The sequence below is a fragment of the Spodoptera frugiperda genome, chromosome 22 (assembly GCF_023101765.2).
Source record: "Spodoptera frugiperda isolate SF20-4 chromosome 22, AGI-APGP_CSIRO_Sfru_2.0, whole genome shotgun sequence".
NCBI classification, from domain to species: domain Eukaryota; kingdom Metazoa; phylum Arthropoda; class Insecta; order Lepidoptera; family Noctuidae; genus Spodoptera; species Spodoptera frugiperda.
In genome coordinates this window covers 6,116,729-6,144,698 of record NC_064233.1, presented here as the reverse complement: position 1 = coordinate 6,144,698, position 27,970 = coordinate 6,116,729, and the positions used below count along the sequence as shown (strand labels likewise).

Here is a 27,970-nt window from a genome sequence, read left to right as displayed (position 1 = left end):
TCCAGTATTCAATTCTTCTTTTTAATCAATAATGGATGCCAAAAAATCTGTCAAATTGAAAACAACGAGACATACGTCAATAAAACTTAAAAACTGAAAGATTCTGAAAAAAAATTCTCCGTAATATATTAAATTCACAGTGTTATTTATGTTTAAATAATAATTTTAAAGGTAAGCCTCGTGTATTGTATGTTTCCATCTTATGCGTGAGTTCATGTAATTTTCTATCAAGCTAGTTTTTGCATATGGCTTTTGTACAGTCATAAAATGCCCGTGTATGTCATTTCCATAGGAATTTTATGTATCAACAAACATTCATGTCATATTTTCAGTAGTAGTTTCGAGTGTGAGTTGTCAGTTAAACGACCACTTAGCAGTAACAGCTGCAAAAAGTATTTTACAACTGTACACCCTGTGAAATACTTCTATATTATTATTGGACCCATAAAAATATGCCATTAAACTTTAGAAATCCATATCTCCCTAAACTTTGAAACAAGACACTAGTATTATAGAAATTCCAAGCATCATTTCACTAATAAAACCAAACCAATTCACAGAAACGGAAGAAGAATACTTTGAAACAGAATTGAAAGCATAAAAAATGCAAGCGGCCAATTTAAATGATGATAAATAAGAAGAAATGAAAGGAAGTAGAGCCGTTCACGTGAAAAAGAGAGACAATAGAATCGATACGAATCTATTAAGAGAATTGCAAGCTTCGAACCAACTCTCGAATGAGAAAGAGAAATTTTCATTAAGATATGACATACCAACTCAAGAATTTGGATGCCAGTACGACTGCAAACGGGATAACTTGATATGCACGTGTAAGAACTTAGTGACGCTTAGAAAGAAGCAAGAAGTGAGATATTTGGAGTTGCCAAACCAGACTTATGCATATCACAAGTCAAGAAGTTCTACTGACATCGGCGTCGGTAGTGTAAAAGCTCTGCAGAAGAAGAAAGTTAGAAAGGTGTATTTGCCGGAGACTGACGATAGAGGCGTTGGTAGCTCGGATTGGTCTTCGTTTGTTTCGCGTAAGTATTTTCTTTTTTTTTTAAGTGAACGTTAAATATTGATATGTAGTGGGATCTAGTGGAATGATCCTGCGTTGATTCTAACCCGCCAGTTGTAGCAATGAAGTTATAGTTCAAAAGTGCTAAAAAAAACTTTTGTGACGAAGTTAATTTGTATAAGTTGCAGTCATGGGGCTATTTTATTGCATTTATTTCAAGGAAGGACACGAAAGGCTTATACAATGCACACAATCTCAACATCATTAAGTGTGGGAGAGCCATATTTCGGCATAAATGGGCCGGCTCGACCAGAGTGATTAATAGAAAACCGACGTGAAACAGCGCTTGCGTTGTGTTTTGTTGTGTGAGTGAAGTTACGGGAGGCCCAATTACCAATCATTCCAATCCCCGATCCCCACCAAATATATAAAATGTAATTCCATAAAAAATTCACATAATTATGCTAATTCTTTAATATTAATAAATAATCTTTTCCAGCAAAACATCGCAATCGGGACAAAGGAAGACATAATGATAGCAAAGAAACCACATCGAAATGCGTGGGAGGTATCATAGAATACAACATTAGTTGCGTCATGAGCGCGAAACTATCGCCTATAGTGCTCACCATATCAGGCTCAACGTTCGACCATGAATCAAAACTAAACAGATACTCCGAAATCGGAAACAATCCTATTGTAAAGAAACTCACAAATACAACAACACAATTTGAAGATTTAATCAACGAAAATCAACAAGATGTGAGTAGAGAAGAGATAGAGAAAGAACAGCCAATATCTAAAGTTCAGGAACATGAAACAGACGGTAAACCGCACGCAGATAACTCATATAAAGCTAATGAAAGTATTAAAGAGAAGTTAGACAACTTAGTAAGAAAGGCATATTCGTCAGATTCATTAGTGCAACATGTTCACAATCTCGAGGACCCAAGTGTAGGAAAAACAAGTCATGACACCGTTGATATTGATCCGGTGTCGAACAAAACAGAGAAGGATAGCAAAAAGCTATCAGCTGACAAATCAAGGTCAAGCGATTCAAAATCAACAGCGGAAAGATCCACAGCTGTCTTAAAAACCCCTTCTTCATTCAAACGAAGATTCGAAGCCATCAGACGTGGTTTAGCTAAAAAGGAAGATTTGAAAAAGAATCCTGTTATTGTTACTAAAGAACTAAGTCAAGAGAGTGTAGTTAGTCATAAAGATGTGTCTATAAACTCAGATCCACCATCTTTGGAAGGTCGATCTGATTGTAACGTGAGAACATATAGCCCATTTCCACAGGTTTATGCCAGAGATAACACTATATATAATCCAAGGACTCCTCCCTACAGACGGTCTATGACTAGTAGGAAAGACAGAAGTAGCACTCGGTGGTCATCCCATCGTAACGATGATGATAGTGAAAGCCAAGGAGTAAAATGCAAGTTCAAACTATGGGGGAAAAAGGGCAGCGTCGAAGAAAACAGCAGCAAGCGACGGTGCACTCCGAGACCTTCGTTCATCACAACGAGAAAGAGATTTAACAAGAAAGAAGAGCTTAAAATATCAACGAAGTCAGACAGCGATAAAAAAGAAAGCAGAAGGTTCTTTTTCTTTAAAAAAAAGAACAAAAGTAATAATGAAGAGAATACCTATAAACCTATCGTTAGAAAAGGTGTTACCGCAGGACGCTGTGAAGTGAAAGACGGGCTGGTGATTAAGATTTGTGGGGCCAATACTGTAAAAGAGGCATCAAAGCCAGAAATCGTTGACGACCGTGGAGAAATTTTTCGGAAAGCTTGGCTAAAGGAGTTCCTCTCACAATCAATTGAACCACGTAACAGCGTCCAGGTTAGATGGAACAACAAAAAATATGTTCCAAGCAGCAGCACTGTCGTTGAATTAATGGACAGTGTCTACAAAGACACAGGACTCGATTTTAGATCAAAGAGCCAAGTTACAGTGCAACCATCGTACAAATCTTTTACGAAACAACACGTGAGTTTCATAAAACAGAAAATAGAAGCTTGGATGATACCGAGAACAATCGCTGATAGACCAGAAATGATCCCCCTTACACAGAATACAGATGAAAACAAAAACGACAACATAGAAGTTATTATTTCAGATCAAAAGTGGTGCATTGACAAATCCAAAGCTTTCTCTCATAAAATAGAAGTTGTGTTACACACAGAAAATTTTACGAAACTAGACAAGGAACGGAGCTCGGAGTATCTAAGGATAGATATCCCGAAAGGTTTTTTTGTGGATTCTAGTAGTGATGATACTAATAAAAATACAGTGAATCAGTCAAGCGATGAAGAGGTTTATAAAATTGTTGAGTATGAGACAGGGAGTGATTTGAAGAGAGAGAAAACACAACGGGATATCGGTGACCATCATAAACCGAATAATATAAAGGTGACTGTAAGTGTTAAGGAGGTTAAAGATGGTGTTTCGAAGGTTCTAGAGCCTCGTATACAAGGGCGGCTACAGAGAGATGTGGTCATCCAGGGCAGTCATGTGAACGTCCCTAGGAAATGTGATGTGGTTGGAGTGGGCATCATCACGCAAAGAGACCTTAGAGAGATGAGGAAGCCAATGTAAGTTGTTTCATATACATTCAAGTATTCAAGTATTTATTGCATCCATAATGTACAAAGGTGTTGGAAAATACCGTTATTTAGTCACAATTATGGACCTTGTCGGGTACAGCACATCATCAACTTGTTCTTATATGGGGTTGATAAAGGAGCACTTACTTTTAACAGTTATTATTGTTAGTCTCTATGTAATTGGAGGTTTAGTCTGAGAAAACATTGAGCATATTTTTAAAGTTCATACAATTGGTGAGAATTTCAAATTGGAACTAATCATTTCATGTCCTGGAGTTTAAGATGTGTAGTTTTTAAAGCTTATAGATAATTAGCAATTAACAATTTGGTATTTCATAAGTTTATTTAGAGACCAATCCATGATGGAAAGCATCGATTAAGTCTTTGACTGCCAATAGAAAACTGTTGAAGGCAAATCCTCCGCTAACGTCGGTCACCTGGTGTCCCCCATGGCGTTTAACGTGTTAAAAATCGAGCCAGTATCGATGCCGTATCGTATGCCTGTATCCTAATTCCCAATTACTGGCTAAGAAAATCATATGATTAATTGATGTGTTAATAAAAATAAATATAAAATAATTTTAATATATTTTCAGCTTAAAAATCCAAGACGACTATTCCGACTACGATTCAGACTATGACGTTCCAAATATGGGCAAGAAATGCGAATTAGCGGACAGCTTTCTGCACGATTTCTGTCGTGATTGGAATCACTTAGGCAACGAGTCTTGGAGCGTAAGTGATCCCCATCTAAGGTACTGCTCTCAAACTAGTTTCCACCATGAACGCCCGAAGTCTAGTCCCAACATGTATGATGAGTTCCAAACGTCAGCTATTGTGTCCTCATGCCCTACTTCGGAGTGCATACACTGCACTGGACCACACACACACATGAACGAGAATGAGAATAAATCGAAAAAATGCAAATGGTTCAGGCGCAAGAAGAAGAAACAAAAAAAGAATAAGAATGAAGACTACCAAAGGATGGTACCAAAAGACTCGATTGAAGTTTGTAAAAGAAGGAAGGTACATGCAATGTTGAAATCCAAGTGGATCTGTCCCCCGGATTGCGAACGCCCGTACATGTCAATACCCAGTAGTGAGAGGGCAAATCAACACTTGCCGACAGTAGAATGCCCGAAATTGATGAAGTCTTGTTGCAAAACTGTCGATCCGCGACCAAGAAAGCGAACTTGTAAGAAGCATGTGTCGCTACCGGACTGTGAAACTATGAACGACTGGTTAGCCCGACAGCTGAATGCGCCCGAAGGTATACTGGCGTTCAAAGGCGCTGGCGGTTGTGAGCTTTGTAAGAGGAAAGTTTGTCCAAAACATACGAAGATTAACCCGAATCAGTCTTGTGAGATGCCACGACCTCCCTGCAGAGATTCGTGTGAGCAGATGAAGAAACCACCCTGCTCGTCATCTAGATCGTCGTCTGAAAGGCGCGAAGTAACTTGTAACCCACCTCTTGTCTGTAAACCCACGCCTCCGCCATGTCCAGGGGCAAAGTCCCCGCCTCCTTGTCCTCCTTGTCCTCCTCCGCAACGTCCTCCTTCCCCTTGTCCTAATGCCCCTTGCCCTCCTCCCCCATGTCCCCCATGTCCTCCACCACAGTCTCCTTGTACTCCACCGCCGCCGAAGTGTCCACCATCGCCACCACCTTGCTCCCCATCACCACCGCCCTGTGCTGAACCTCGTCCATCCCCTTGTCCTCCACCACCTTGCAGCGGATCTACTCATACTCCTAGAAGGTCACAGAGCTGTTTCCCTCCCCCCTCTTGTAAACCGTCACCATGTCAGAGAAAGCCTCCTTCGCCACCTCCGTGCAGACCAACACCATCTTGTAACAAGCCCGGCTGTAATCATTCTTCATCTAACAAGAAAATAACTCCGCCATGCGCCAGGCAACCAAAGTGTCCCAGCAATTCTTCGGCAAACAAGAAGCCTCCATGTAAGCAAGGAACTGATAGTTACAACGCTGCTCTGTACACGCACTCCCCTACGGATTCAAACCATTGTCCACATGTTCGTGTTGTTACGTGTCCCTCTCCACCAGTGTGTCCTTATTTTTCTCCTCCTCCTTGTCCTAACGCACCACCTTGCCGCCCTTCAAGATGCAGCCTGCCACCTTGTCCACCACCACCATGCCCACCACCACCATGTCCGCCACCACCCTGTCCGCCTCCTCCATGTCAACCGCCGCCATGTCCTCCACCGCCATGTCCGCCGCCACCATGTCCGCCGCCACCATGTCCGCCACCTCCATGTCAACCGCCGCCATGCCCTCCACCGCCATGCTACTATCCACCACCATGTCCAGGCAGCCTACCGCCATGCCGACGTCCTTCTGGATGCTTCCCCCCACCTTGCCCACCCCCGCCTTGCCCACCCCCGCCTTGCAAACCCCCGCCTTGCCCACCCCCTCCTTGCCAACCTCCGCCTTGCCCACCCCCACCTTGTCCACCCCCACCATGTCCACCACCACCTTGTCCACCCCCACCATGCCCTGGAAGACCACCTCCATGCTGGGAGCCATGTTTCCCACCACCCCCGTGCCCAAGACCACCACCATGCCCACCGCCACCGTGCCCGCCGCCGCAATGTCCGCCACCGTGCAAACCCCCACCGTGCAAACCACCACCGTGCCCACCACCGCAGTGCCCACCACCGCCATGCAAGAAACCAAAAAAGAAGCCCATGTGTATAGGCTCACTCCCAAACAATGAATGTCTCCCGGTACCACAATGCCCGTCACGTTTGTGTAGAACTATGCCCTGTCAAACATCACCTCCTATAGTGCATAAACGCTGCTCAAAGTCCCCTTATGAAAAGATTTGTGCCTCGTGCTCGTCCACCTCCTTCAAACCCACGCCGGAGCCACCGTACTTCTATTCCCCTATACACCCCTGCCCATTAGAACCAGAGAAAACGGAGAAAAAAATAGTGCCGTGTGACTCACCACCATGTAGCAAGCGTCGCCCTGATTATATACCTAAACTAGATTGCGAGAAGTCGTCAGTACCTCCTTTATTCAAAGGTCAGCGGACGTGCGACGACTGTCGTTCCTCGGATAACGACGAGTTTCCTTGGCCAACCAAAAACCAGATTTCGAATCAACCGTCCCTGTCTTCAGGGTGTAGAAGTTCATCTCAGCCAGAGAAAATTGTGTACGGCAAATGTAAGAAGGATTGTCCTATGATGCCTAAGCTTTCCTGTGAAACTATTCCCTCGCCTAAGAAGGAATGCCTGAAAAGTTGTCCGAACAGGCAGGGCACGCCACTTCCTCCGTGCATGCCCAAAATTAAGTGTCCACAGCCCCAACGACCTCCCAAACCCAAACCTCCTCCTCCTCCCGAACCAATATGCCGTCCAACTAAATGTAAAAGCAAATCAAGGTTACCCGGCTTATTTCTTAAGATGAATCCGACGAAGAAAAGTTCTATGTGTTCTAAAGATTGTTTGGCCTGGGAAACTACAAAGTACAAAGGAGAGGACGGCTGTATAAGCCTTAACTCCGAGGAAAGAATTACTATACGAGTGAAGAAAGACTCGCCCAGCACACAGGACCTAAGGGAAGGTTGTAATATAAAAGTACAAGATGAAGATGGAATGACGTTATTTGAAAGGAAGGATTACCAGCTACAGCGAGCAGGCTGCAGCATAAAGAGACCGTCCTTGTTAGGCGACATGTACAGAGCATCAGAAGTGCGCAGAGTTGCCACGAATGGCTCAGTCCAAGCCATAAAGGCCGATAAAGAACGTTTCAAAGAAATATCAGAAGGTAAAAGTGATGTCAGTATAACCAACCTAATAGAAATTCAATTCAAATTGAAAGTTACACAAGGAGACAATACAACAGAAGTTAATATAGCTAATAATGAATTTAAAGAAAGTGAGACGGAAGATAAAATCTCTGAGAAAGATACAATGAACCAGACCCCGCAAGAAGTGTTCGTTGTAAAAAACGAAAGCGAACAAGTTATTGACAATTGTGATCAGAAAAACGATATAAACATCCGCATTGTTATAAAGAACTTTAAACCTAAGCCGGGTAAAAATAAAATAAATTCGAAACATTACGCCTACAGTAAAGACTTTGCTAAGACGATATCTGAAAAATTCCACTCAGTTTCGACGGGGTACAGTGATGTATTGCATGATGATAAGGTATTTTCAGTACATAGAGCGACTGTGGACCTCACATCATCAGTCGAAAATGCTAAAACTCAGAGTCGTGAAGGCATGAGCGAATCAGTTGCAACGGCAGGAAGAATATTAGCAGGATTATCCGAACCTTCTGTATGCCGATGCATTGCAACAGACCTATCTGATGCAAAGTGCGAAGAAGAGAAAACACTTATAACTCAAAGGTTTAGTGACTGTAAAGACAAGAATGAAGAACATTCGGAAGAAATTGGTCCGGATGACCAGAAGTCTTCTGAATCTACTGAGTCTGATTCTGACGACACAGAGAAACCGTCCAAATATGATACAGAGGATTCGGACACTGACAAACAAATAGAACGCACTGAGTATGAACCTGAGATAGACAATGAACAACGAATCGAGCAAAAGTATGACACATTTATGTCTACCGATGTCGAAGAGCGAGAGCGCGAGAACACGACAGCAGGTATGAAACAACAATCAAGTAGTCTAGATGTTATCGTTAAACCCTACACGAAAGAGGAAAAGAAAGAACTACTAAAACACATTTTGGACAAAGCTCAAGATGATAAACCTAAGAACAAAGCAAGAATGAAGAAATTAAAAGACATTCTTAAAGTTATACTAACATCTGATAGTAGTGAGCAAGATGACACAAATCAGCCGTGCAATGAAACACCGAATGATGATACGTACGCGTCCCCAAAACCGAATTACTTCCGAGACAACGACAGCATGAATAACTACTATACAGTGGAAAGCAACACAGTGTTTTCCGAAGTGAATACTTCTAAAGCGCTGCATCCAACAGCTGAAAATAACAGCGAATGTAGCAGCAACAGCGAAGTTTCAGAGACATCGCGAACCGAATCCAGACAAGGTGGTTGTATGTGCAGCGCTGTAGCCGCTAGATTGAAGATGGCTTCAAGGATTGGAGAAGGAGGATGTTGCTGCACTAAGCGAAGCATTAAAAGAAATGAAGAAATCACATGCGATATCAAACCAGACTCTGATTTTTGTTACCTCACACCAGAATTTATTGATGTTGAAACACAAAGATCGACTTACCTTACAAGCAAAATTAACAGCACAAATCTGTCGATACACAGCAGGAGTCTAAAGCAGAGTGTAGCGGGTAGTCTAATTCTTGAAAACACAGGGCTTAATGCAGAACTGATGAACGAAAGTACATGTTCCCAAATGAATTACGCTAGGGAATGTGAGATGATGAAACTTAAACATCAAATACAAGCTGACAACATTGTAATGATGACCGGGCACACAACTAGAATAACAGATAATAGGAATAAGGAAAGGAAAAAATCTAATGATCCCACGCCAATGAGACATGCGTCAGACATTTTGCAATCTTACGAAACTAAGAAGGCTGTTTTGGAAATTTATACTGAGAAAACTATCTCAGATGACGGTGAACATTTGGTAGCGAAACTGCCGAAATTTGCGTATGATAGGGAAAATGAGATTCAGTCGAATTATGAGGCCATAGCAACAAATTCTTACAAGGCTGTGTGTAAGAGAAGCGTTGTAATGTCAATTAACAGATAGTCGTGCAAACTGATCGGTATGTATTTATTTATTGTGTTTTACGGGAATCTGTGTGCATTGTTTAGGTTCTATTTTTTTTATATATTTTTAAATATATACGGTTTTTTTTTGTTTCCCTGTTGGTTTTATTTATGAATTTGTGCCTTAGTTGAACCTAGCTGATCCGGCAAACCTCGTCGCCTCAAACATTTTTTTTCACCTTTTATACCTTCCCTGGACTTTCACAAATAACTCTAGACCATTTGTCAAATCGGTCCAGCTGTTCTCGGGTTTTATCGAGACTAACGAACATCAATTATTTTTTATTTTTGTAGATTATTGTATAAGGCTTAAATTATGGTGTAAGGTTCTAAAAATTGGTTTAATGCTTTTAGGCAGATATATTGGATAGGCGTTTGGCCTCTATCTCGCCTGATGGTAAGCGATGATGTGGCCTATGATGGAGCACGCCTGCCCAATTTGCCATTAATTCACTCAAACATTTTTTTTAATGTTGCCCCACTAGGATGTTGTTCTGTGTCGTGGGTGCGTTTACATAACAACAACAACTTGTGGATCACACAAAGAGTTGTTCCGTACGGGAATCGAACCCGCTACATGTTGCGCGGCAGCCGGTTTCTCAGTCACCGCACCACCCGTGCAATCAAACGTACAAACATTTGATTGCACGTTAAAAAACCTAGTTTTTCTAGCAAGTTCAGGTAAGTCTTATAACACAACTGTCGAGATCATTAGCTGCAAATGAAGAGAGTTATGCTCAGCGGGAGACGGAAACAGACTGATAATGATGATTAAAGGCAACACACTCAACGAGCTCCGCTCCAACTCAGCAATTAACCTGTCATTTTAGATTTGAACTTTAAATCGTATGTCGTATGATATGTTTCCTAATGGCAATACAATAAAAATCGAAGACGGATGGCTAGCGCGCAGTCCTTTTCAATTGTAGTTGAAGCTACGTGCTTACTTCTCACCGACAGCGAGCCGCCCGGATGAATGCATGCTATGGATGGCTTCCCTACTATCGATAAATTGTATACTCGAGCTGCGCATCTTCCTCACACAGCTATATAGCTTAGTATCAGTGGAAACGGTCACGTAGTTTCACAGCTCAGCTATTACATCTTCGTAGCACATCTCTGGTGGAAAAGCACCCAAAGTCTTGAGAAAAGTAAAGAAATAAAGGAGAACGGGCACATTTGTCCGGATGGTATTTGCTAACAAAACCTAGATTACAAATTAACTTGTGAATGTAGGATCATTATTACAGCTACTGTAAAATGTACACCTACTTTTAACCATTTGTGTTAAAAGTCCCATGTAATAGGGGGTGTGTTTATTACCATTGCCATACACGGGGCACAATTCCAGAATCCGTGGTACAACTGAGAAATTTTCGAAACACCGAAAAAGCGGATTAATACTTTGCCTGACCCGGGAATCGAACCCGAGACCTCTTGCTCGGCAGTTGCACTTGCGACTCGACCAACGAGGCGGTCTATCATGGTACATCATTAATATTAGGTACTAGGGATACAAAAATAAAACCAAAACACGATTTCACATAAAATCTTTTAATTCATTCATAGCATAATAAAATACAAATGTATATAAAAATCAAAAAAATAAGATACACATCTCCAGATACATTCCACCATGTTTTCACAAAAAAACCTTATGAATAAAATGGACCAGATCTATCGTAGTAAAAATAAGTGAGACCACCACTTAACATTCGAGTGTGGGAGAGCCATGCTTCGGCACGAATGGGCCGGCTCGACCGGAGTGATACCACGGCCTCACAGAAAACCGACGTGAAACAACGCTTGCGTTGTGTGAGTGAGGTTCGGTTCCCAATCTTCCCAATCCCCGATTCCCCAACAACCCTTAAATTCCTAACCTCCAAAAGGCCGGCAACGCACTTGTAACGCCTCTAGTATTTCGAGTGTCCATGGGCGACGGCGATTGCTTACCATCAGGTGATCCGTCAGCTCGTTTACCGGCTTATTTCATAAAAAAATCTTCATCCAACCTGAGATCCCGCGCTACGTCTACTATCAAAGAAAAAACCTTTTATTCGAAGACTTAAAACGACAACAGCGCCACTATTAGTATCAGTTTTTACAAAAGTAGAAACATTATAGTGTGCAAGTTTGCCCTGACTTAGAAATACTAAACATTTCGGTCTCATTCGACGTTTCCTTAAAGAAACCTCGAGAGATCAAAATATAGTAGCCAATCATACTAAAATTATAACTTTAAAATCAAAATTGATTTTATAGTGGCACCAAATGTAAAGAACCAAGTTGTGCATAAATAATAATAATTTGCTTTATATACACACGAAAATTATTGTGATGTTTTGTATTACGTATATTCATTACGTATAAAAATAACATAACATTATGACTAATAACCAATGCACGCTACACACCTGAGGTCCATACACCCTACAAATCTTTAGTTAAAATTGTACATATGGTTAAATCGGGAGTCGTAGCCAGCGCCGTATCTGCCGTATCAATTATACGGGGCGCACGAGCTACCTCAAATTTTCTTATATTGACATTATAATCCATATAAATTAAATATGAACTAATGCTTTTTTTCTTAATAATCGAGCGAGACGCGACCGAGACAGGAACATTATTTAGTATCCATAATTATGTCGTACTTTAAGCGGTAATTAAATAATCATGTAAAATTGAGCTAAGTACATATAAAGTTATGTAAAAACTAAAATAAGAAATAATTTCCTTTGGTATTACTCAGTCCTTGCGATGATCTCTTACAGGCGCGTCTGAAATATCATAAAAAGAGTATTTAAATATCAGCAATTATAAACCACTAATACAAACAAGAAACCTTAAAAAAGAAAAACAATAACTTAATAGCAAATGATTCCATGATTATTTTTTAGTTTAATATTTCTTCATTCGAATACAAGCAATGTTCTATTTTTCGTTATTTAAAAATCATGACATTTAATCAACCATAAATAAAAAATGTCCAATCATAAATAACATTTTGGCAATCATAAATAATATTTATGACACGCAAAATTTCATACTCACTCAAAGATAGTTTTACACACATTAATAAAAAATAAATAATGGAAAACACATAGCATGCAATGGGAAAACAACCCGCTTACCGTATCACCCATACCAAGAGGTTAAACACAAACACAGGTGCTTCAAATTGTGTAAAGTGGCTTTTATGGTTCCACACCGCCAAAGATTTGAAATGAAATTATGAAAAGGTATTTCTGTTACAAAAAAAAAAATGGTATTTAGATAGAATAGATTACATTTGTCACTCTAGACTTCCAGCTACTGTTTATGATTTTAAAAGCCGAAAATTCCTGACTATTACGCAACGTCCTGCGTAAGCGATGTAGAAGCGATGCGATAACATACGAATTCATCGCGATGCGGTTTGACGCGGTGGCTATGTTCTACGTACAAATGAATCGTTTCGTTTTGTTTCTGTTTCCGACATTATAAACAAAAACGTGACGACACCGCGTCTAGTTCGCGCGAAAATATCAAGACAATTGATCGCGTCGCACCACATCATCATCGCGTCTAGATCGCTCACGCAGAACGTCACATTACTGTACGTAGACAATTTTGAAAGAAGAATTAGGAAAAAAATATTTGTCCGTCTTATGGCGAGACTAGTAGCTTTTACTATTGGAATTCTAGATGGATTTGTTCATTGAACCTCGGTACAATTTTGCATATTCATTAAAAACTAGATATGAGTATGTAATGTTCTAATTTCATTGATTTGTATGGCATCACTAGTAGTAATGTTTAGGTTATTGCTACCTATCGTGAAGTGTAGGTATCTTATTTTGTAAAATAAAAACTCAAATTGGAAATACGCATTTAATTCAAATATCTCTCACGATATACAGATAAGTACATAGGATAATACAATACAATACAATTATCGATACAATACAAAGTACAGCAACTAGCAAAGATCAACAGGATACAAAATGTTTGTACAGTTACCATTCAACAACAATTATGGTGATATCGAAATTTAGCTTAAAACTAACATTACGTAGTAAAGAAAATAATAAAGTATATATAAAACTATATTGTCACCATCCCTGCTCTTTCGGTAAGCGTTCGTAAGAACCGACTAAAAGACTACATTTGACAGAGACTGGGCTGTAACGCTCGCTGGTAAACCTGCGCGCTTACTTTTGAAACCAATCACAATGCCAATGCAATTTGAATTCAATAAAATTTTATTAATTATTCAATGTCACAACTTGTTAATTTAGGCACAGGCGCGGCGCCTCTTGCTACATGGCCAATCCGACACTAAGGAGGAGGGTCATAGTGGACTGTCACGGGCGGCTGCTGAATAAATTTAGGTTTAGTAACTAAATATTTTAAAAAATCCATGTTGCCCTTTAACAATATATTTCTACAGATTAATTACAAAATGATTACTGTAAGCTAAACCTGATATCACCTTTACTTAAGTCTACGAACATTGAATACATCGATCGGTGGAATTAACTGAAATTAATTAATTGAATTTACATTTAAATTTATGATTCATAAAATTTATTTATTAATAACAGGCTCCATTTATTTTATATGAGTTCATATTTTTAACTCCAAATACTCTATTTATATTTTTCGATTAATAAATTGGAGAAATTGAATAATTTTGTCTCTCTTCAAAACAAATATTTCGTTGCAACATATAGCCGTTATACATTTTAAAATATTTCATAAATTGTATATTTAATTATATGCATTTTAATTTTTATCACCATAATGCAGCATTAATAAGTACAGAACAGATTTAATGTAACATAAATAACATGTAATTAATCATAAATAAAATAGAGAGGTTACAAAATAATATCAAAATATCAGATTGGGTTAGAAAAAGTAATTAATAATTAAACATTCATCTGCGAAAAATGATACAAATTGGTGTAGCTTGACTTGCTGTTGTCTGTGCAATTTGGTGATAACAATTATGCTACATTATAGCGATAAAAAATAGGAACACTTATAGTACTAGTTTAAATTATACAGTACTTATTTTAAGTTTGCTTTATGTTTAAAGTAATCAAAACGAGAGCGCTCTCAAATGGCCGGCTTGAATTAACCAATCAATCAGAACGCAGATTACTTTAAACGTAAAGCAAACACATGAGTACTGATACATAGCAGCACTGTGAAACAGACCTTTACTGCCGTACTCAGAGACATTTAATAATCACTTTAAGTATTGTTTAGCAACGATTTTGTTCCATACACGCTAAGTACTAGGTTAAGTCACTATTAAATGACTCTGAGTATGGCAATTAGTTTTCAAAAACTATCAGATAAATTTGAGATTATAGTATGATCAGAATTAATGTGGTTTTTCCATGCAAATATTTCAACTTTTAATTTGATAAGTTTATTTTTATTTGCCCATTGCCACGTCATGGTCGGCTACAGGCGACTAACAAAATGTATTTAAAATGATATTTTCTTGACCGTAGCGGTTTAGCCCAAATATTGTTTGTCGTCTATAGCCGACCGTGGCGGTCACAAGGTAAAAGAATTCATTTGTAGGTAAGAACAGTAAGTATTTAAGTATATAAAATGGACTACATTTTCAGTAATAAAGTTTGGTTTCTTACACATTTTCAAAGCGCATCAAAAACACGGACATAGACCATTCACATTTGTATTTCTAAAAATATTTCATACATACAAACTAATATAATTCTTAAACCAAATAAAAATCAGACAATTCAAAAGGTACATTTCGTTACATTACATGCAAAATTAAACAAAAAAGGGCCACGATTTTAATAATTTACTAAAGAAAATAAAAAACAAGATTGGTCTACTTAAAATATTGTTAGAATTCGCTACAAAATCGTTTAAAAAAACCAATTCATTTAAATAAAAAACAAAAAAAAATCAGATCTAAATTAATCAGTCTATCAAAAGAACTAAAAATGTAGATAATAAAATTGGCTGATGGCTGACATAATAAAATAAAAAGTAAATAAAAGAAAACAATGTCCGATTACACCAATCTCTCATAAATTTTCTGCCGCACTCAGAGACAATTAATGATTACTTAAACTATTCCTTAGTGAAGATTTTGTATCGAAAACAATTGCTAAAGATTGGGTTAAGTAACCATTAAATGACTCTGAGTACGGCGGTTAAAAGTACAAATCAGAGGTTAGTCCAGGATCTATGTCTAGCTAAGTAACTTTTAGCAAAAAGATGGTAAAATCGGACATTAATCAATTCAAATAAACTTGAAATATAACAATACCAAAAGACAGATTACATTAAAAAGAAAATTATTTTTCTACTAGTAATACAAGCATTTATAAAATCAAAAGGACATTATTTTTTGCAAATGTGTTACTGCATTCATTACCACCTTTATGCTGTTAATATAAAGACCAAAATCCCTTGACAAAGCAAAAATATGAGAATTTATAAATGCTTGAATTTACTCAGAATAAAAAAGAATAAAGTTGCCTTAAATATGAGATTAAAAAATACTGATTTGGAGCTACACTTCATAGAGACTAAATAAACTAATATTTTTGCACCTTCTCCATTCAAATAACGATATTTTTTACTTATAATAAACATAATCAAATATAAATATGTGATTGGCACCTTGCTTCTTTTTATTTAAATTATTTTGATGTATTTTATATTGTTTATCTTCTACAGAATGAATTTATATGGAGTAATTATAATTAATCAAACGTTTAATTCTTAGGCAATCTTTAGGATTATAAACCCTGGTTACGGCTTGAAACCAGTCGAGAAAGCTCGAATCGAGTCACGTCAATAACCGACGTACTCACTGATTTAATGGTTACATAAACCCAGTCCTTAGCAATTGTAGCGGAACAAAATCCTTACTAAGGAATAGTTTAAGTTATAATTAAATGTCTCTGACTGCGGCAGTATATCGTATATTTCAATTGTTTTAATATGTTACACGATAATATACAGAATAATGAATTCAGTTACAGATCAGAAATATTAATTTTATTAAGTTAACAACATATCTTTTTTACTAAGATGCCAATCACATTGTTATTACAATATTATTAAAAATTAATAACAATGGCAGTGGGTAGATTCTTAACCTAATAATAATCATAGTACGTTTATCGATACATTTATTATAATATTACAAAGATGGCAACATTAATAGGCTTTTGGCTACATGGGGGGTTAGAAATGATTTAACCATGAAGCAAGTACAAAGATTTGCTTCATGTATTTAACCTACGTACATTTTAAATATCTGGAGATCTGTTTTACTTTTTATAATATTATTGAGATTTAAGATAATGTTATTGAGATTTAATCAGATCTTTTTTATGTTATAAGCCGGTAAACGAGCAGACGGATCACCTGATGGTAAACAATCGCCGCCGCCCGTGGACATTCGAAACAACAGAGGCGTTACAAGTGCGTTGCCGGCCTTTTGGGGGTTAGGAATTTAAGGGTAATTGGGCCTCCGGTAACCTCACTCACACAACGAAACGTAACGCAAGCGTTGTTTCACGTCGGTTTTCTGTGAGGCCGTGGTATCACTCCGGTCGAGCCGGCCCATTCGTGCCGAAGCATGGCTGATCTACGCTTACGCCATACACGGATTGCTTCAAGCAGTGGAAGCCGACACGCGGTGAACTATAGACTCATTCAGATGATTTTGTACCCTCAAAAAATATGTTACATTGCCGTTACCTGATGAGCATAAAATGGTAGCTCCCATTGACCATTAACGGTATTAAGTACATATTATTATACTAATTTGATCTCCAGATATCATAATAATTATATTTCTGTGACAGCACCACATAGAATACTGATTTCAACTTTTACAAGCTTACAACAATAGCATTAAGTATTATTTTTATAGGAGGAATTAATTGCAATGTAATTTTGTTAATCATAAATTTATTTATGTTCGAATTAATTTAGCTTAAATGTCTTTAAATATTTTTGGGAGAATCATTTCATAAAATTATTTTTACATTTTTGATTGTATAATTAATAATCATGGAAACGATAAAAAAAATGGGATTTTACTACATTTACGCAATGGTTACATAAATTCTGTGATTTGCGGGACATTAAATAAAATATGTTACAATCGACCACTAAAATTGTTACGGGCAACGTTTGATGATAATATAAAAATACATTGCAACAAACCCCCCAAAAATACAGCTGCATTCACTGCGTTTCTTCATCGTCGGCGTCGTTATGTATTTCATAGCTTGATATCGTTATTCTTGACGTTTCACATCTTAAATGTGTTATTTCCACCTGCCCAGTAAAATAAAATAATCAATATTTGCAAATAAAATACTAAACTACAGTTTAAAAGAAGGTTTTATAAAAGTGCTTTCGTTTCCTCGCCACTAGATGGCGGTAGTAAATTGAGTCTTTAATTGCACTAACTAAAACTTTGACCGCTAGATGGCACTAGTGTAGTTTTACGTCTTCTCACTGTTGTGTAGAGACACTTTAATTAGTAATTACACTACTAAAGTAAAACTTCGTTGGATCAATTAACTTCAAGTAGTATTTTTGCAAGTATTTATTGCATCCATAATGTATATAGGTAGTCGAAATACAATAATAAGTCACGTTTAGGACCCTGTCGGGCACAGCAAATTTTATAATATAATATAATATCAAAATTAATAAAATAAATATTCGGTAATTTTATTATTGTACTACATATATGGATATATGTTTAGTCCATATATATTTAATGTTATTTATAATAAAACATGGCTGTGCCATACAGGTGCAATGCCGTCTTGATTTAGAGTTATCAAATCAAGATGGCGTTGTGTGAGAACAACGTCAGTAGTTTTTATTTGATTAAAATAATTTTTACTTCAGATTAACTTATCAAGATTTTTACTTGAAGAGATGGAATTAATATCAATAGACTTATTCAGAGGGCTATAGTCTACTATTAGACTATTTGTGTAAATATTTTTAGTCATTGTTAATATCCATATTAAGTAAAGAGCCGTAAGGAAATCATAAAAAAAATATGTTTTTAAATACAATTAAACATCATTTCACTAAACTTTATTATAAAGTAATTGTTTCAAATCGTGAATCCTTTTTTTTATAATTTACCTACGACTGTGAATCATATTTATATAATATGAGTTTAAAAATCTTACCTTTTGCAAGCAGTTATCCATTATAAACTAAATTTAGGAATATCAGCTTTGTGTCAGCCATTAGACAAGCTTAAAGCATGATTTCTACTATTTTAGTAGGTTTTTAATAAAATGGCAATACTAAAGGGTAGAAATATTAAGTACAGGCAAATATAATCTAAATAATTAGTAGGTTTTACTTATAATTACTTTAAACTAACAATACGGGATTTTGTGTTAGTATAATATTGGTTTTTCTATCATAAATCGACATATTGTGGTAAACATAATTATTATATTTGAATTCAGAAAAAATATTCACCAATAAGGGTTACCAAAGTCAGTGATACCAAAGTCAGAAAAATATTTGTATAATATAATCCTGATATATTTAACTAACAAATTACTTAATTTGTATTTTATTTATAACCTCCACGACGCTTAGTGGAGGATTTGCCTTCAACAGTTTTCTTTCGACAGTTAATGATTTAAGTAGTATTTCTTTATTTATCTGGTTCATAGAGGCTAAATGGAGACTAAGAGACCAGGTAAACCACTGGAGAAACTTTTATTTCTTATGCGCAATATTGTTATAAATAATTTAACTTTAACTGTATTACCAATAAAAATGAACGTCGTATATCTATTTAGGGTGACTGGTAATTATAATGCGAAAGAACACCAGCGCTAAATTTTGTTTAAATATCCTTCAATAATTACCAGTCACCCTATATGTATTTTTTAAAGTACTGACGCAAAACCAACACATTAAAAAAACTACCAAATTCAATTGAAAACTTAACAAAACACAACCAAAACTGGGTTCAAAGAAAATCATGGACATTGCAAATTTTTTCTCAAATGTTTTATTCTACATGTCGGTCGTTTTAAATAGTTAACAACAACAAAATATACATTATGTTATATTATTATTGATATATTATAGTAACAACGTCGAGAAACGTAACACTTTTTACACGCCAGACTACGTTTTTGTAAGGGTGACCAATGGAAAATAAACATTTTAGCAAGGATGTTAAGGATATCCACATCCGTAACCGAAACTGAAATAAATGTTCCGGATAATTTCGGATAGGAGTAGAGTCTAAATGAGACAAGTTACGAAAAGTTACTTATAGGTAAATTGAAGTACCTGCCAAATGAAAACCTGTTTATAAATAAAACCATTTGATTATCTATTTGTATGTTACTTTTGAAATTCCTTAGAAATCCAATATCCGTAACCGAAACTATCCGAAACAACCGGATAATTTGGAATAATTTCTTATCCGTATCTGAAACCGGAACCGATATAAGAAAAGTCCACTACCCGTATCCATATCCATATCCGAAATTCTATATCCATAACATCCCTGCATTTTAGTACATTTTTTGCACAGCCAAAATTAATAACCTATCTTAAAAGTTAAAACATTAAACGCCGTGGTGGTCACCGGTGACCGACGTTAGCGGAGGATTTGCCTTCAACAGTTTTCTATTGGCAGTCAAAGACTTAATTTAATTGTGATACATGGCTTATTAATGTGGATTAATAGAGGGAAGCTCTACTAGTTTCAAATCACATTGGGACTCATATTAATCAGTTATTGTACAAAAACTGTTCTCAAACTTATTCAAAAGCTTTGAATGGAAATCAATAGGGTAGATGATTAATTTTTATTTTAATGTCCGTCTTGTAGATTATTTTAAAATATTAGACACGTATTTTTTTATTTTCTTACGGAAACAAATACTTTCGAAGATATATCGATTTGAAATATTATGAGGTGTCACTTCTTCATTTTATACGTAGAAATGAATTATTTGCTCCCACTATTAAACTTTGATTCGTTATCTTATATGACAAAATAAAAAATACGTGACTAATATTTTTTCATTACCTAACTGACGGATTAAATAGATTTTAAATTTTCATACCCCGTCATCATCCCTATTCAACCTATTGAATTATTGTTCTAGATATATTCTTATACATATTTTGTATTAATATCGGCTATCAATTTCGGCCGTCAATCTATTACTATTCTACTTTTTGTCGATGATTTATGTTGATTGCGGATGATTGACTTAAAATCATGGTTGTTAATTTGAAAACATATGCAAAGGTGTACCTAGACACCTATTAATATTATAAATGCAATTCTGATTGCTTATAAATGCAAAAGTATTAGTTTATTTGACTGCACGATTGGTGCGGTGGCTGGGCAACCGGCGTAAAGAATCCCGCATAGAGCAACTCTTTGTGTGATTCACAAATTGTTGTTCAGAGTTTGGGTGTCATGTGTATGTGAACTTGTATGTTTGTAAACGCACCCACGACACAGGAGAAAATCCTAGTGTGGGGTAACGTTAAATAAACAACAAAGGTTTGTCTTTATTTTATCATATCGGTTTTTTAGTATCTGCCGATCTGGGAAGCCGGGAGTGGAGAACTGTTAGTACATCTACCATGAGATTGAAGCAATAGAAATCGACAAATAGTCGATAGTCGCTAGCGCCGCTGATATAAAGCTCCTTATAATAAGAGAGCAAACTTATAGACACCATGATGTAAAGAACTTTGAAAAATCTAAAAAAATTACCCATTCATTTCACAACAGAATTTTTGCTTATGAATTATGCTGTGATTATTTTAAACTTTTCTGTATTTATTGGAACACAATTTCGATTCCATAGAAGTTACTGAAACTAGACAGTAATGCGCCGACATCCCCTTGAGGCGGTAGCCGATCTCCATAGGAGAGGCCTGTGGGCGACTGACTGATGGCCTGTAGGCTAGGCAGTAGTGTTAGCATAGCGTTTCACGCGCACCACTCGAGAAAAGGAAGCAGCGTACAAGGACTGCTACATGATGGGATCTGTCGCAAATATAACGATAGGCCAAGGCCTACTGGGTGCGGTGAATCCGCTAGGGTAACCCGTGCCATGGCAACAGGTAGAGGAAGAACATCGTTGCATAGTTTTAGCCGGTAAGACTCCGGTATGCTACCTCGGTCGTCCCCACGACGTGGAAAGTCCATAAGGATTATCAGACATTAATACGAGCTGCTATTAATCTCATATTTTTTTATTTGTATAGTTCGCTTAAAACGTGCGTTTTTGCGGTATTCAAATTATCAACATGTTTTCCACAAGTAACTATTATACCGTTTTCAGTATGTTTGAACACATAATTACCAAATTTTTTTATACAATTACAGAAATATTATTATTACAGATGACATTTGTTATAATTAATGTGTCTAATAAATAAATAAATAATTAGCTACACTACACGCTACTCATACAATTTGTACTGCAACAGTGATCCTACGTTGAACACATTTATTTATTTATTATTATTATAATAACTTTAATTATATCATTTTTAACCAATGAAAGGTCACCGCTTACAAAAAAGTTTCATTTTTTTTATATAATACCCAATCTGTAAGTACTTTTACGGTTGTATGTTAACCACTATATATTATGTATACTATGTTTAAAAAAATGGTCAGTTTTATACATATTTATAGGTACATAACATCTGTTATATTTTTCCAAATAACTATGTTTAATTTTATTATAAAATGCTGTCATTCTGATCTAGGCTATGCGATAAATTTTAAAAGCTTTCAGAAATATAGTTTTTTTTTTTAGTTTTGAAGTAAAAATACTTACAGATCCCCAAACGGTCGATAAATAGTATTACACTCACAAGAAAGCTGATTAATATGTATTTTTTTTAAAAGCGAACAACAAATTGCTTTAGTTAACTGACAACCTTGAATTATTACATTAAAAATTATTTTTAATTTATATATAAACACGAAACTTGGTAGATTTTGGTCGACTTTGTGTTGGCAACACTGGATCTCGTGGCAGTTATATTTTAAAAAAGGAAGTTCTGTTTTCAAATACTCGTTTTTTTTGTACTATAGCAACGAATTGATATGATTTCTTACGAACGAGTGGACGCGCATACACTACTTGTTACACAAACAAAATAATTAAACAAATTTCAATCTCAGTTGTTTGTCATGCAATTGTAAATACCGGCTTTTTGGTAGTTTAGTAGCCTTTAACAAGAAGGGATGTTGCTTAGAATCACAATAAAAAATTAAGTATATTTAGAATTTGTGACACAAACTGCTTTTTTTCATTAATTGGCTCACCAAATAATTAATTTATTTGCAATTATACAACATGCCAACCCGCATTGAGTAAGCGTGGTGATTAATGCTCAAACCTTCTTCGTGCGAGAAGAGGCCTTTGGTTAGCAGTGGCCACTTATAGGCTGTTGATGATACAACATGAAATCTATTTCATGATAATTTTATAAAAATATTCAACATCCCTCACTCATATTGTTAGACGCATTTTTCAAAAATATTTTTAGTAAAGATCGAACGTTATTATTTGATATTTTCATAGATGAAGCGTCTTTCATATTTATCGATGAGTCTTATCGATATCTCGACTTTTCTCAATTCGATTAACCGATCTTAAGAGATTGTTTTTTTTACTCGATTATCGGTTGTTTTTAAGCCGGTATTTAAATACAGGGTGTGCGAAGTTGTGTTAATATAGATATTATTATATTCACGTTATCCACACATACGTTTGTCATGAAAACACCCTGTTTTATCATCTAAATCCACTAATATGTGGCGAGATCAGTCGATTGCTGAATATGATTAAGATGAAGTCAGTCGAAACCTTTATTTTGAGACTTATTTAATAGATTCATGGCCGTTTTGACCAACCACCTCTTAAGTAAGTGCTACTTAGTATGATGTAGCACCTAAGCTAACCCCTTAGGTTGGTAAAAATTAAAATGTCACCTATATTAGCTTAGGGATTTTTTAAAATTTAAGAGAGGTTTAAAAAACAGCCATAATTGTCAAATTCATTTTATAAAACAAAATAAAATACAATAGGGTAGATGACGAATTTTTATTTTAATGTCCGTCTTGTAGATTTATTTAAAACATTAGATACGTATATTGTTTTTTCCTACGGAAACAATAAATACTTTAGACGATATATTGATTTGAAATATCGCGTGACGTCACTTCTAGATACGTTTAATACGTAGAAATGACGTTTTAGCTACCACTTGATTCGTTTTATCTAAGTATTGTTATCTTATATGACAAAATCAAAAATACGTGACTAATATTTTTTCATTACCTAACTGACGGACTAAATAGATTTTTAATTCTCATACCCCGTCATCATCCCTATTGAAAAACTTATAACAAAAAAATATTACAATTGGTAATGTCACACGAATTTACAGAATCATTTTAAAACCAAACCGCCATACTCAGAGTCATTTAATGGTTACTTAACCCAGTCCTTAGCAATTGTTTTCGGAACAAAATCGTAACTAAGGAATAGTTTAAGTAATCATTAACCTCTTGTCTGTCGGTATATAAGACATAATAGAAAACACATTGTGTCTTGCGTGGATCTGCGTTCCGTCTTAAAGCGTCATAAGCCAACATAGCCGCGTCATTATCGGTCGATAATATCGCATGCGTTATTGCGATAATGCGTCCCGATTCCTTGCACACAGCTGCGTTTTTATCGTCCGATATTTGCGAGAGAGTGCGTTATTATCGCAAGTGTGTGTACGGTAGCGTCCTGATACAAAACATTCTAGAACTCATATCGGAATATCGCAGGACGGAGAAACGCAACGTTCTACTTCTTGCGGCGTTATTATCGCAGTGTGTAGCTACATGACCGTCCTAATACAAAATGTACTGTAAACAGATATCGCAATAATGCATGCGATATTATCGGCCGATAATAACGCGCTATGTGATCCTTCACATCTCTGAGTATGGCGGTAAATCTCAGATAAAAATTTCTATTAAATAAGTCTCAACGTACAAAAATTAATATTAAAATTATTACTTACTACACAATAGCTAAGTTTAATACCTAAAAAACATTTCTCATTTATTAAGTTTTTAATAAAAAAATGGGTCCGTTCTTTTGGCAATTTTCTTTCTTTTTTTTTCTTCTATATATTTTCGAAAAACGGCGTTACGTTACGACACACATCTAGCGTTTCATTATACGATTATAATATTCAATTCAACAAGACAATTGCAACACTTACGAGTTAAGGTTTTGAGAATCGGCTAATCGCCATTTATTGCTCTAAAGAAAATCGGTATTTCTCGCGATATATTTCCGAAAGCATTCTTCGCAGTGGAAGCACCGAATATTGTGTTTTAAGTATATATAAATCAGCTGTTCTTGAAATTGCCATTATTTGTAACGTTCCTATTAAGCTAGCATTCTTAAAACAGTTATTTTAAGCGTTTTATAAATATGTTTTATTCAGAAATCATTTGTAATCATTTTCTACTTTTTCTTTGAGATGCAACTAGATCCATTTGTAAGCAGCGTCCGAGAGAAAACAGGCAAGAATTAATATTGCACAATGCATCGTACTGTACCTGGCGATAAATATTGCACATCGACTGTTGGACAGAGACAATTGGCCAAGTCTTGGCTTATACTGAGTGCCTAATCAAGTTTGATTGGCCTGTTCCAACGAACCGACCAATCAGAGGGCTGTGTCCTTAGTAAGTAATCGAAACGAGACTGCGTTCGGCGTTCTAATTGGTCGGCTCGAAAATAATACAAATATGTCTCTGTTCAAAAGGCGATGTGCTATATTTATGGGCGGGCACTGTAATATTGTAAGGATATAAGAATGTGAATACGTGGGATTGCGTGTTTGCTTGTTTTGTGTTAGAAATTGTTTCTTTTTGTACTAATAATAATCATTGTGTTAGTGTATTTTTGTCCAAATTCAGACAAAAAATTTATAAGTCGATAAAAAGAAAAGGAATTATGATAATGCTCGACAAAGTCAAGACAAACCATTTAAACCATAAATAGGTACTTTTATGAAATAAAGAAATAAATAATAATCAGTCAATGAAGCTAGGTGCTCGTTCTAAAGTGTAGCTTCGAATGGAGAAGAACGAGCAAGAAACTCCATACGATCTCAAAACACGTGTTTGTGAAAAAAAAACAATTTCTAACATCAAAACTTATATTGTTAGTAGAAACAGACGAGAAAACTAGTCATTCACAATTTTATTCTAATTTTTCTACATATACTATGATACGGGGGCACGGTAGAGTACCACCAAGTCGCAAAAACAATTTTCTCGTCCATTTGAATCACAGTAAGCTGTAGCGTGTTAAATACTTGTTAGTGTGTTTAGTACATATACCCTTGTCAGTATATTATTTACTTACCTCTTTATATACCAATTAGTTATCATAAAAAGATTGAGAAGGAACGGTTGACTAAAATTTTACTAATTTATTAATTTTAAATTAAAAAAATAATTTTAAATATAATTATGGCCATGGCTTCCCATTAAAGCCATGTTTATTTGTAGTGATACCATGAGACTAGATCTTACTTCTTACATATCACAATATTGAAATCAAATTTTAGGCAAGTCTGCAATGGTTAAACTGATATAAAATTTAATCAACCGTTCCTTTATTGAGGGCTATCGTTTTTGTCAATATCATATAGTGTCCAAATTAATATCAAACACTCCTTAGAAATGTTTAAATCAGACGGCAATATTATTTGAAAACAAAATCGATAGCTCTCAAAATATCAAGTGCCTAAAAAGGTAAGCGTCCACAGGCCCGCATCGTACGCATCGCACGCAACGGATTTTAGTTTGTCTTGTATAGAAACTCAAACAACTGCGTCCACTGATCCGCATCGTACGGACCGCATCATCGGCAATGCCTACATGCGATGCGTACTGATGACGTCATACGGAATGCGTACGATGCGTACGATGTGGGACGCTTACCTTAGGTAATACTTCAATAAAAGTTGAATTCTATTCATAATTTATTATTAAGATTTCAACGTAAATTGGTTCAACCAGATACACTAGTGTATATACCATACCAATCACTTGATTATGAATTAAATTTATTGTAATATAATGTTAAAAAACTCACCACTTCGCTGGTAAGACAATTGATGGTGGTGGGGGGGATTGCGCGCGCAGGCGGCGGTGGGGGGCGCGGGGAGCGACGCCCGTCGCGACTGTCACACGGTGTGGCGCCACGGGCTGGTGTTATCGGGTAGCCTGGGGGAGATGGTGGTATTTTTTAAGTCATTATGGTAAATATACATTTCTGGAAAGGCATTTAAGTATCTAAAGTAAGTAAACACTGCATAATAATATTTAAGTGTGGGAGAGCCATGCTTCAGCACGAATGGGCCAGAGAACCGACGTGAAACAACGCTTACGTTGTGTTTCGTTGTGTGAGTGAGGTTACCAAGGGCCCGATTATCCCAATCCGCGATCCCTCAACAACCTTTAAGTTTCTAACCCCCAAAAGGTCAATAAAGCACTTGTAACACCTCTGTTGCCTCGAATGTCCATGGGCGGCGGCGATTGCTTTGCTTACCATCAAGTGATCCATCTGCTCGTTTATTGGCTTATACCATAAGAAATATTATTTATGGTACATAAGGCGAACTTAATGCCATATGGCATTCTCTACCAGTCAACCTTAGGGTTTAAAGAGAAAGTCTGCGAAAATAAGGTACGGAGTATTATCTATACTAATATCTATACTTATATTATTATAAAGCTGAAGAGTTTATTTGTTTGTTTGAACGCGCTAATCTCTGATATTACTGGTCTGATTTGAATAATTATTTTTGTGTTGGATAGCGCATTTATCGAGGAAGGTTATAGGCTATAAATCATCATGCCATGATCAATAGGAACCGAGCAGTGCGGGTGAAACCACGCAGAAGTAGCTAGTGTAATATATGTATACTGGCACTCACCTTGTTCACTACTACTAGACTCGGTGAAACTGGGCGTGCCCTCAGTCCATGTCGGGGTGGAGCCTTCCACAGACGCCGGCGGGGTCCAACACACACTGAAACATTATTTCGAAATGATTTAATAATCTATCTCTCTTATACTACAGATATTACAAGTTTTTAAACTGACATGGTCACTAACACTGACATTAGAACTTAAGGCGGGATCCAACCGCATGTACTCCAGTTCACGCGTGATCATGGCGCTTGCAACAGTGCCGAAATATCGGAAACTCGAAAAAACTAATAAACTTGATAAATATAGCTGTAAAATTTTATTTGACTGCACGATTGGTGCGATTCCCGCACGGGGCAACTCCTTGTGTGATCCACAAATTGTTGTTTCGGGGCTGGGTGTCATATGTATGTGAACTTGTATGTTTGTAAACACACCCAAGACACAGGAGAAAGTTGTAGTGTGAGGCAACGATTTAAAAAAATACTATAGAGGTAATTTTTAGGTAAGATGTTGTTCGAGTCTAACA

At 36.4% G+C, this 27,970-nt stretch overlaps 2 protein-coding genes across 10 annotated transcripts in view; one reads left to right on the top strand and one right to left on the bottom strand.

Annotated features, from left to right (window-relative positions):
- Positions 1 to 21: 21 nt before the first annotated feature.
- LOC118279791 (uncharacterized) lies at positions 22 to 9,473 on the top strand. The gene is made up of 4 exons (XM_035599545.2): positions 22 to 171; positions 561 to 1,040; positions 1,518 to 3,621; positions 4,230 to 9,473. Exons 2-4 carry the CDS (start codon positions 644 to 646, stop codon positions 9,367 to 9,369), a joined length of 7,641 nt encoding a protein of 2,546 aa, XP_035455438.2. The 5' UTR covers positions 22 to 171; positions 561 to 643; the 3' UTR covers positions 9,370 to 9,473.
- Positions 9,474 to 11,999: 2,526 nt separating this feature from the next.
- The window catches only part of LOC118279793 (phosphatidylinositol 4-phosphate 5-kinase type-1 alpha), a 96,032-nt gene continuing 80,061 nt past the window's right edge, over positions 12,000 to 27,970 (bottom strand). For 6 of the 9 annotated variants that reach the window (XM_035599558.2, XM_050702316.1, XM_035599564.2 and 3 more), the window contains 3 exons: positions 27,447 to 27,541; positions 26,603 to 26,733; positions 13,249 to 17,720 (listed from right to left, as the gene is read on the bottom strand). In XM_035599558.2, coding sequence (XP_035455451.1) covers positions 17,628 to 17,720; positions 26,603 to 26,733; positions 27,447 to 27,541 — 319 coding nt within the window. In that variant the 3' untranslated portion in view covers positions 13,249 to 17,627. Of the gene's footprint in view, positions 12,170 to 13,248; positions 17,721 to 24,430; positions 24,981 to 26,602; positions 26,734 to 27,446; positions 27,542 to 27,970 lie in introns of those variants that run through there. The other 3 variants (XR_007706699.1, XM_050702315.1, XM_050702313.1) reach the window with 3 other exon arrangements.